An 11,561-nucleotide genomic window follows, 5' to 3' on the forward strand; every position below is an offset into this window, starting at 1 on the left:
TGGAGTTCTGAATACTTGATGGAACTGTGTCCGTCAAGTGAGGGTTGAATGCAATGTGAGGTTAACAGATGGAAATATGCTATGCCATAGTGATTGCTGTTTTGGACTGTTGCGGTGATGTGATAGCTCTCGAGTGATTCTGTTCTTACCCTCACGTATGGTTACAAACTTTGGGTCTTGACCAAAAGGACAAGATCACAAATACATGCAGCTCCATTTGTTTCCTTTATAAGGTGTCTGGACAAACTGTAAGAGATTAGGATGTGCTGCTCCTTTCACAGTGACTTCTGAGGGGGTGGTACAGATTCCCTCGGGGAAGTAATCCAGTCCATGTCCAACTGGGAGGACGCCTCTGGCCAGACCCCTATCAAACCAGTGTTGCTGATGAATGTGGCCAGACAGAGAAGTCTGGACCTCTCTGCTCGCGCTGGCCGTCCCAGCATAGGATAGTGGATGGATGCGTAGACGTCTTAGCAACATATTTATTTGAGCTAAAATCTGATTCTCTTAAGATATTTGGTTTGATCCCTTGTTTTGGATCATTTTCTTGCTGGTCTCCAGAGTTGGTTTTGAGGTATCTAAGCAGCATGTTCAGTCTGAAAGGTCCTCTTAGGTACAGTGGTACCTCTACGTACAAAATTTATTGGTTCAGGAAGAAATTTCTTAACTATAACATTTTTAAGTAGAGACACATTTTCCATGTAAATGTCCTAATCCGTTCCAAGCCCCGCCAAAATTCAGACATGCATGTTTTATAAAGCATAAAAATGCATCAAAATATGTAGCAAATACATGTTACAATGAGATTGTTGTACAATGATAGTTGTGCATAATGTAAAAAAACAATGAATAGAGTAAAGAATAAATAACATGGTTATTTAACTTTTAACTGCGCCCTTATCGTTTTTTCCCCCCGCTTTAGTTCATGTTCTCTCTCTGAAGGGGTTTTTGACTGCCGTTTTGTAAAGAACTGATCCAAGGATGTTTGCTTTTGTCTGCTTTTAACAATCCTTCAAAAATGTCCAAAGCAAAAATCAGAATAGAACACTTTTTCTGGGTGATTCACATTTATGTAAAACTATCGGAACGCTTCATGGCCCGAGGGGCGAATGACGAGGACGCTGCATAGAAACATATTTATCTACACACATAGAGATATACGGTAAGAGGTCCCTCTTAGCCGATGGGATGCCAGGATGATGCTCGGTAATAGCCAATGGCAGAGCAGCTATCACTATGCTGTGTTCAGGAAACTCTGAGCTGCGAGTATTTTTGCCTTTTGTATCTTAAAATTTATTTCGGAACCAGAGGCAATATTTTCCTGTTGAGATGTTTCGTAACTTGAACATTTCGCACGAAGAGACATTCGTAAGTAGAGGTACCACTGTACTTGGTGTCATATTCTGGATTTTTTTTTTCTGTTTTTCTTCCCTTGCATCTTTTGCCTATGCCTAAAATGTTGTCATCCTTTACCACCTATTTGACACTTTCGTTCGCTGTTTTTCTTACTGCTGCCCAACCCTTGTTGTCAGGCGGGCTGTTCTGTTGTCTTAAACACTTGATAGGTGGACAGGTTTATATTATCAGAGGTGAGTGTTTATCCCTGCTTCAAATTACACACTTTTCAATGTTTTCAATACGCCTTCATGGATGTAGATAATCAAGCAACGAATGGATTTGTTGACAAGTGTTGAATCGGGCCTCATTTTAAAAGCTTGAATTATTGAATTCGATTTTTGTCCACTCATCCATGAAGACGAGTGCTCATTTTCAACCTGAAAGCTTCCGAGCATGTGGCCACTTCCCTCATCGAACTTTGGTATCGCGCCTATGTTTTCTCATCATGCCTGCAATCCATGACTTTTGACACATTTCTTTCTGGTTCCATCCAGTTTACTTAATGATTGGCTTCACTGTGTACTTTGGCATGGCTTGGCTGGAAAATGTATTCTTTTTCAGTTGTGGATAGAGCACACAAAACCTAAAACAGGAGTGTCGTGTTTTTGTAGAGCATTAAGATTGATGCCTTTCATACTGTTCAGCAATCATAAATTAATAGGGTTTATTGAATATAACAAGAGGCGGCCCGGTAGTCCAGTGGTTAGCACGTCGACCTCACAGTGCAGTGCAGAGGTTCAATTCCAGCTCCGGCCTCCCTGTGTGGAGTTTGCATGTTCTCCCCGGGCCTGCGTGGGTTTTCTCCGGGTACTCCGGTTTCCTCCCACATTCCAAAAACATGCGCGGCAGGCTGATTGAACTCTCTAAAATTGTCCCTAGGTGTGAATGTGAGCATGGATGGTTGCTTGTCTCTGTGTGCCCTGCGATTGGCTGGCAACCGATTCAGGGTGTCCCCCGCCTACTGCCCGAAGACGGCTAGGATGGGCTCCAGCACCCCCCGCGACCCTAGTGAGGATCAAGCGGTTCGGAAAATGGATGGATGGATGAATGTAACAAATGAGAAGCATTGGCATTATACTGGTTGTACACGGTTCCCGAATAGCATCTTTACAAGATTGTGTTGTCGTATTTTTAAATCTAGGAAATAGTCACATCCGACGATATAGATCAAATATCTTTGTGCAAAATCTTCATGTATGACTTGATTAACTTTGTGTGTCTTTCAAAAGGGAAAGCAGCTTGGTGTTTCAAATTTCAAAACGGTAGCAAGCCTGCGTGTCAAGTAAATCATTAGTTGCAGCCCCTTCATTCAGCAACAATACCAAAGTGCCTTGCATCGCCGTGACTGACCACTTCAGACATCCACAGCTCTTCAGAGCCCATTCAGCAGCCGTCAAAAAAGAATTCAAGGCAATTCTTTCCCCCCCACAGTGCTTTTATGCCAAAGAGAGCGACTGAATATATCTTTCAAGGCCGCGAGCCGAGTTATTGAAAGGCAGCTGGCACTCGACGGCGTGAAAGCCTGAGCTATTAATTCCGTTGACTCCCTCCTAGACAAGGACTGCGACGCACAGCTTTATTGTGATGTCTTAGATGAGGGGCAAAACACTGTCTGAGCCGTTTTCATTATCTCGTTTACTTTCATTCCTGCCTTGTTTGCTTTCATTCAAATGTGTGGCTTCATTCTACAATGGAGAGAAGAAGTCCTCACACCCCTGTTCAATTGCCAGGTTTTTGTGATGCAAAAAGAATTACACCAAGATAAATCCTCACCATTAGAAGAAGACTCATCTGTCTTTGTCATCATACACCAAATTTTGCCTCTAGCATTCGATTGGTCACATGAGTGGACAAAGGCAAACAGGGCGCGACATAAGCACCCAGGCAGCAGTTCAGGTTATTGCCGTCTTGCCGAAGGGCACCGCACCAGCGCGTCCATAGGATGTTGGGGGGTGAGTGTTCCTGAACCGGGGCCCCACAGTGGCAGGCGATGACGATCTTAACCACTTGGCTATGGCTGCCCCATTCACGTCGTAACCTGTAAAATTCAATTGAGAAAAAAAAAATATTGATTAAATTAATTAGCAATGTGGTTGCATAATGGTGCACACCCACAAATAAGTGTGGCTGTATTCAGAATCAATTATTAACATTCACATTCATGTTATATGGGAATCGGCACACATCTGACAGTATTTAAAGTGCCTCTCATTAACCCCAAATAAAGTTGAGTAAGCTTTTCTCAATGTTTTTTTTTGCTTCCTTACAGTCCCGTGCTAACACTGACTGCTGTTTTGTCTTGTCTAAGGACCGAGTTCAACCAAAAGAAAAAACAACCCCCAAGCATGATGCTGCCACCATCACTTGTCACTGTTGGTCTGGTTGTAAGCAGTGTTGTGAACCCCAAACATACTTTTTAGAATTATGGCCAAACAATTCAATCTTAATTTCAATCACTTGTAAGAAAAGCATTTTTTTTTTAAAAAGTGAAAAAGAGCAGTGTATTCTCATAGGACTGTTGCCACTAGTATCATCTTTTTATCAATAATGATCTGTTTTAGCAGTAGAAGATTCTTATCCTCTACCTCCAGGAAGATACATTGGTAGCTTTTTTTTTAGTCCGTTTTATCATTAAAAGTATGTTCAGGTTAGACAGTTGCATAGCAACAAGACCGAAGAAAGGCTTCTTGTGCCCTCTGAGCACTTGTCTTATGAGGAACACTTCGTTTTCGAGCGGGAGGAAAACAGCCTATACACTTGTGATCTCAGACACCAACTGCTGCGGCATTAGTGGGCGCAAATGATTTGTGGGAATAATTTGTCTTATTTTTCACGCAGAGGATTTCATTCAAGCAATTGAGAGACATAATGATTTTGCACAAATGACCGATTCCCTTAGTTAGATGAATTACTGGCAGCATTTAATGTTTGTTTGTGTATACATCAACAAACGATATGTGCCTCTAATTGTCCATTTCTGTATTTCTTTGCTCTTTGTTCAGACACGTACGTTAAGCTGACCTTACTGAATTCCATGGGCCACGAGATGTCCAAGTGTAAAACATCTATCTGTCGAGGCCAACCCAACCCAACCTACAAAGAGACGTTTGTCTTCCAGGTTGCCCTTTTCCAGCTATCGGATGTAACGCTCATTCTCTCCGTCTACAACAAACGCAGTATGAAACGCAAGGAGATGATTGGCTGGATCTCTCTGGGGCTCAACAGCTCTGGAGAAGAAGAGCTCACCCACTGGACTCTGATGAAAGAGTCCAGAGGACAGCAGGTTTGCCGCTGGCACATTCTGTTAGAATCCTAGCTGTACTATAAACGTACACAGGAATATGACCGCAAACCTTCTGCGCTGGTCAATTGAGCAGGCTAAAAACAGATGGGAGCAAATGGGACTCTTTTCCTCAGAATCCGCGTGTTGGTGATCAAGCCGAATCAACCACTACTCACTTTTGAATTCTAATCAAATTAATTGCAAGCTAGAAAGACGCAAATCTCGCGTGCTTTTAGAAAATGCGCAAAGCCTTTACATCAGGGGTGCCCAACCTTTTTTGACCAAAGATCAACATTTCAAGAAACCAACCTCCCAAAGTGGACCTGTTACCGCACGTGCATGCCGATACACACTAACAAGCACACGCCCGCCCACGGGCACGTAGGCACACGCGCACTAATGCAATGATGACCAAGAGCCGTATTGGCGCCTAAAGTGAACGGAACAGAAAAATAAAGTAGATACAATCGTTTGTGAAAAGGAGATCACTGCCTACCTCACCTGACACGGAGGTATCAGACACACGTTGACAGCGTGTGAAGTACAGAAACTATCGCAGGTCACCGTGTTAATGACCGTTGCTCACGTGTACCGTTTTAAAAGGCTGCTCCTGGGGCTCTCGATTCTCATTCTTTGCCAGTGCCATCGGTGAATTGCAGATGAAACAAACGTTGAAGGAGAAGAATAAAAACAAACGATACATCGGGACAACTGTGATCACAAGCTGCAATTGCAGACTGCTGACAGCTTCCGCTGATGCGGGTCACCATAGGTTAAAGGTGACCTGCTTTTTTTATTTTATTTTGGAAATACTTTTTTTTTTGGGTGAAAATGAAACCAATTGGATGCAGTGTACACGAACACAAAAATATATAATGTGAATAACACGCACACAGGCACACGTGTGCCCCCCGCCCCATTTCCCCCTGCAAACCGGTCCGCCGGCTACCGGTCGATCATGATCAACTGGTTGGGCACCCCTGCTTTACATGATTCAAAAATTACAGTGGAACCTCCAAGGTTGAACTTTCCCGAGCATTGTTTTATGTTACATTCTAAGATGTGCAGTACATGTCATACACACTCAGAATTTATTAGGGCTAACTTATAAGGTTTATGTATTTCAATTGCACATAAGATTTCCATCCATTTAAATTACTTAAATATATATTGCCAGCCAAATGTAAATGAAACAATTATGAATAAGAGTTATGTCAAATATCTAATACATGAAATGTTGTGAATAAACAATGACAGATCGATATATTCAGCAAAAGTAGATTCAACGTGTTTCAAACACTTAAGAAAGAGCGGATGTATTGGACGCACCATTTTCACATTTGGGGTACGACGACGCGCCAACTTCCACATAGCAATAAATTTGAACGCATCAAACGCTTTAAAACGGGGGTGCCCATTACGTCGATCCTGATCTACCCGTAGATCTAAGACAGGTCCCAAGTAGATCCGAAGAGTGTCGAGGAGAAAAAAAACAACCATTTGTGTGTCTTTGTACATGTTAGTAACATGTTTTTTTTGTGTTCATGTACGCTGCACCCTAATCATCTTATCAGTCTCATTTTCACCCCAAAAATATTTTAAAAAATAAAATAAAGCAGGTAAATCTTGAATTTACGGTGGCTTGTGATTACGTCAGCGGAAGTTGTTAGCGCTCAGCAGTCTGCAATTGCAGCTTGTGATCAGAGCTGTTGCGCTCTATCTTTTATCGTCATTATTCTCATTCAGAGTTTGCTTCGTGTACAATTCACCGAGGGCACGGGCAAAGAATAGGAATCTAGGAGGGTCCAGGGAAGCACTTTAAAACGGTACGTGTGAGCTACGATAGTCAACAGGCTGCAAAAGTGCGTCGCGTGCCTCAGTTTCAGGCCGTTTCTCATCATGGTGTGTGCGTGTGTGTGTGTGTGTGTGTGACTCCTGGTCTAAGTCTTTTTTTTTGCGTCATAGAGAGGGTCTGATGCAATCTGTGAATGAGAATAAGCCGTTTGTATTGTAAATCATGTAAAAAAGTGACCAGTAGGTGGCAGTGGTGCCTCATGTGCTTGAAATGCATACTTTTACAAAAAGCTCTTTTTCTCCGTTTTTTTTGCCCAGGAATCGCCATTTTCATGAAACTTAGCCATTTTGTAATACCGATTGCTGAAGAATGGAAAAAGATAGAAACAAAAGTTTTGGGGGGTTTTCTGCTGAAAGAAGAGAGTCCAAACTTAATTTTGGTAGGCTCCATGTGTATATAGCATTAGAACCAAATATTCTGTGCGCCTTGCAAAATCAGTCAAAATCCAGTAAAACGCTGGGATTGAGGGGGTTGCTCCAGTGAAAATGGCTGGGATTGAATGAGTTAAAGACGCTCACTAAAGTGACAGATATTCTGACGTCTTTTATGTCTGAGCATTTTTGGCAGGGAAATTCAAGCAAAACTTCGGAATTTTGGAGAATAACTTTCGAGGTTCCACTGTATTGTTCGCCTTCTTTTCTTTTGTTAATTCACAATATCTCAATTTGGGATATTTAAAGCCAACACTGCCAGCCCATGTCAACTTTGTTTTAGCCCAGATTTGTATAACAAAACAAACAGTGAAAGCGATGACACAAACAAAACAATCTGGTGTCACCGACAGGACGTTGTGTTAATGTATTGAAGTCATTACTTTCCAGTGAACATATGATGCATTCAAAAAAAAAAAAAAAAAAAGCTTCCTAGATGTCTTCGGAATTTCAGCAAAATACTCCATGGAAAAATTATTTGAGCGCAATCTGCACCTTCCTTTTTGAGCCTCACAGAAAACAGGATTTGAGGCGGATGTCCAGTCTCATGCAAATGAGCCACTGATCCCTCGGCTGTGGACCGTGCGACAAAAGTAGCTGCAGCTTTGCGTTGCCATGATGATTGCGAAGGATGGAGCAACTTGCGAGACAAGTCCCATAAAGACATTCAAAAGATCACTTGTATTTTGCTGGAAGGAGGCGGAACGTCATCGCCGTGCGGCCGAATTACATTTGCCTATTCGTGTGCGGATCTGTGCATGTGGCATATGCGGCGGATTTATTGGCAAACACAAAGGGCCCGCAGACATGTTGAATCTAGCATTCATGTCATAGCCGTTAAAGCGATATTCCGGACCTACGTTTTCGTCCGTAATCGACACGATGAGACAAATGACGTGTTGAATGAATATTCTTCTGAAAGAAGGCCCTTTTTGAACAGCTTCCATTCTTAATGATGCCAACTCTTGGTGCTATGTGGCCGCTTTGCCGCTCACAAAGAATTCCTTGCCTCGTGGCCTCATCCTTTTGGAGTTTTCTGTAAAAGAAACCAAATCATAAACGAGGGTTCTGCACGATTACCGGCACGTTATACAGCACTCCACTCTCGAACTGTACTGTGTGGACAATTTTAAAAAATAAATACAGTGATCCCTCACTTGTCGCCGTTTATGGGGATCAAGAACCGGCGCGATAAGTGAAAAACCGCAAAGGAGGGTTTGCCCCCCCCCCCCCGCCCCAGGAATGTTTGTGTAAGTGTACAGTACGCGGGTACCAGCGTGTTTAAAATAGTAATTAACGTTCATCAGCACTGCCTTCTGAGAGAGGCGAAGAGACTTATGCTGGTGACGTAGAAGGCTTTCGCTTGATGTTCTGATGGTGTAGCCGCCGTTAGCCTCCAAGCTAGCTCCTGGCCAGCTATCCCCTCGCAGCCGATGTGTTTATGATGAGACAATTCATCGGGGTTGATGAGGAAGAAGCAAAGGGAGACGTGCAGCTGTTTGACAAGAGAGGCGAAGAGACTTATGCTGGTGACGTAGAAGGCTTTCGCTTGATGTTCTGATGGTGTAGCCGCCGTTAGCCTCCAAGCTAGCTCCTGGCCAGCTATCCCCTCGCAGCCGATGTGTTTATGATGAGACAATTCATCGGGGTTGATGAGGAAGAAGCAAAGGGAGACGTGCAGCTGTTTGACAAGAGAGGCGAAGAGACTTATGCTGGTGACGTAGAAGGCTTTCGCTTGATGTTCTGATGGTGTAGCCGCCGTTAGCCTCCAAGCTAGCTCCTGGCCAGCTATCCCCCCGCAGCCGATGTGTTTATGATGAGACAATTCATCGGGGTTGATGAGGAAGAAGCAAAGGGAGACGTGCAGCTGTTTGACAAGCCTAACCCCCCCGTCGCGCACGTAGCAAACACAACAGAAGAGAGAGAGAAATAAACACCATGTACTGCGATAAATGAAGCGCGATATCGCGAGGGATCACTGTAGATGAATAAAAATACCTCACGGAGAGGCCACTATCTCATGTCATGTACAGACACACAGAAAGTACACAGTAATCTTTACCGTTCCTGCGCTTGTAACAAAAGCTTGCGTGCGCGCAGTGTTTACAGTGGTGTGTGCGTGTTAGGAAGTATGCTATATCTACATATATTTTTTTGTAATCATTCTTATTTGGAAAATAATAACCCACTTCTTAGTTGTTTGCGGTGTCCCGAATGCAAACTAAATGTTTTCTTTCTATTTTTGTATGTATTATCATGGGGGGGGGGGGGGGGGGGGAAATGTATTTGGACACGTCTTCAAAACCGTTAGGCAGTCCTGCATCTGAATCGATGTCATAACATTGACATCATTGATTTATTCGTTTGATTTTCGTGGAGAATAGTTGGCATTTTTCTGAGGTTATTCCCTCCAGACTGAGATGGCATCCGGCTTTGTCTTGAAGGCTTCATGTTGATTTTCTCTCTGAACAGAAGCACAGTTAGCATCGATCGTTCCAAAAAAAAAAAAAAAAAAACAGTGTAAAAAAAAAATGACGTGGTACGTAACTTTATGTAATTTACAGAGCAAATAGCAGTCATTGGCAGTAATTTATGCATGTTATGATTGATTATATATCCTGGTTGACTTCATGAAAAGTGTGGTTCCATCAAGAGAACTTCTCTTTTTCCATCTTTCTGGGACAACTTGTCTCTTCTTCAATGCTCTGTAATATTTTGGATTCATGAGGGTCTGTCATGATTTTCCTGAAATGTTGTCACCCCCATTGAGGGAACGATTTTGCCATCATCCACTTCACTCTAGTTGTCCTCTGTGGTCTTCCAGGACATTTGATGCTCTCGAGCTTAAATTCAACTCATTTCAGTTGTTTTTGTTTCCATGAATTCATTGGATTCAAATTAGGGTACCTGAAATTGTACTTGGCATTCAAAATGAATAGGAAACTGAAGAAAGGTGCGGTCCACCTTAACATGAATTTCGAGCGCATTTGTCCTTTATTCAACCCCTGGCAAAAAAAATGATGGAATCGCCGTCTCAGAAGATGTTCACTCGGTTGTTTGAGTTTGTGGAAATGAAGCAGAGCAGAAAAATGACATAAAACTTAAATCATTTCAAATGGCTGGCTTTCAGAAACATGAAAATAAATCGGTGGTGGCAGCCAGGAACAATTACTTGTTTAGAGCAAGCAGAGGGAAAAATGATGGGATCACTCAATTTTGAGGGGGGGGGGGGGAACAATGGAGTCATGAAAACAAGAACAGAACACTTCAACACAGAGCACTCGCACTTGGTTGGCTTTTCTAACAGCTTGGCATGGACTTAATGAGTGATCAACAGTCCTCCTCATCAATCTGGCCCCAACTTTCCCCGCTGTATTTTGTGGGGAAAGTTGATGGAATTCAAAAATTCCATCAACTCCTGATAGCAACTCTTCTGCCACAATCCTCAAAGTCGAGTTGAAAGTCTCCACTCCAATAACATCTTTCAGATAAGGGATGGATGGATTGATGTCGTGATATATCGGCTAATGTCAAGGCAAAAGCACACATATATAACTGTGAGAGCCTTAGTTGGCAGGCAACATCATTTACACCTGGATAAATACTTGTATTGAGAGAAAAAAAAATCCCACGGATGAAATACAAGACACAATACACATGTTCCATTAAATGTCTGTTATTGCAATCATTGCGTCTGTAAAAATATCTAACGCATTCTATTTGAGGTTTGCAGTGTTCACGTTTGACACAATTTCAAAAACAAGCTTGTTTTTGATTGCTCTGCCACCTCACCAAACTATAGCTGTGCTGCAGAAGGGCATCGGTGCCTTATTATCTTACACAGCAACCTGTGACGTGTTTGTTGATGTACTTTATTTACTGCACCTAGAAATGTACTTTGTCTGTACTTTTTGATGTCATTTGTATTTTTTTTTCAAGTTTGAGTTATTTGTGATAAAATCGAGGGTTAAAAAAACCTTGTGTGACGGCTGTTTTCATCAGACTTTGCCATGTTTTCTGCTCAGCGACATTAGAAAGTGCAACTTGTGCACTGCTCGGAAGTCCACTACTGCGGGCAACGGCAACGAAGTGCGGGGCAATTTCAAAATGTGAGGATGAAAAAGTCGGAATTCATTTTCGCGCGATGCTGTACACCGCATCACCGCCGAGCAACCAACAGGTGGAGCAGACACGTTAATTTACAGCATTTCGTTTGTTAGCGTTGGTTCATTAAAAACGTCATCAAGGAGCTTCTGCCACAACTTTTTCTGTTGAAATCAAAAATGTACAGAAAAGTCCGATTGCGTGACTCTACTAAACCGTTGAAATCATACCTGTCAAATTTTCGGAGCGCCAACCTGTATAAACTACCAAAACAATCCTTATAACATACCAAAGCATTTTATATGTCAAAATAACGGCAGAAAAAAACCAACGAAATTTTCAATGATATTATATATTGTAGATCTCCATAATACAATGTCTGGTTAATGTCTAATCATCATTCTACTTAGTGGCATTACTGTGTTCAGAGTTGTATTCCTGCGTTACTTTTTTCACCAACTCCAAATGCTGACCCATCGGCTCGAAGTTA

The 11,561-nt window shown here is 42.4% G+C and overlaps 1 protein-coding gene across 2 annotated transcripts in view; it reads left to right on the forward strand.

Annotated features, from left to right (window-relative positions):
* The window catches only part of syt14a (synaptotagmin XIVa), a 33,866-nt gene extending 24,640 nt beyond the window's left edge, over nucleotides 1-9,226 (forward strand). The window contains exons 8-9 of one of the 2 annotated variants that reach the window (XM_086127107.1): nucleotides 1,533-1,589; nucleotides 4,401-9,226. In XM_086127107.1, the coding sequence (XP_085983233.1) occupies nucleotides 1,533-1,589; nucleotides 4,401-4,714 (371 nt within the window). In that variant the 3' untranslated portion in view covers nucleotides 4,715-9,226. The remainder of the gene's footprint in view (nucleotides 1-1,532; nucleotides 1,590-4,400) is intronic. The other variant, XM_086127106.1, reaches the window with a different exon arrangement.
* Nucleotides 9,227-11,561: the final 2,335 nt, after the last annotated feature.

The sequence above is a fragment of the Hippocampus guttulatus genome, chromosome 13, assembly GCF_054856545.1.
Source record: "Hippocampus guttulatus isolate MCC_2025c chromosome 13, RoL_Hgut_1.0, whole genome shotgun sequence".
NCBI lineage: Eukaryota > Metazoa > Chordata > Actinopteri > Syngnathiformes > Syngnathidae > Hippocampus > Hippocampus guttulatus.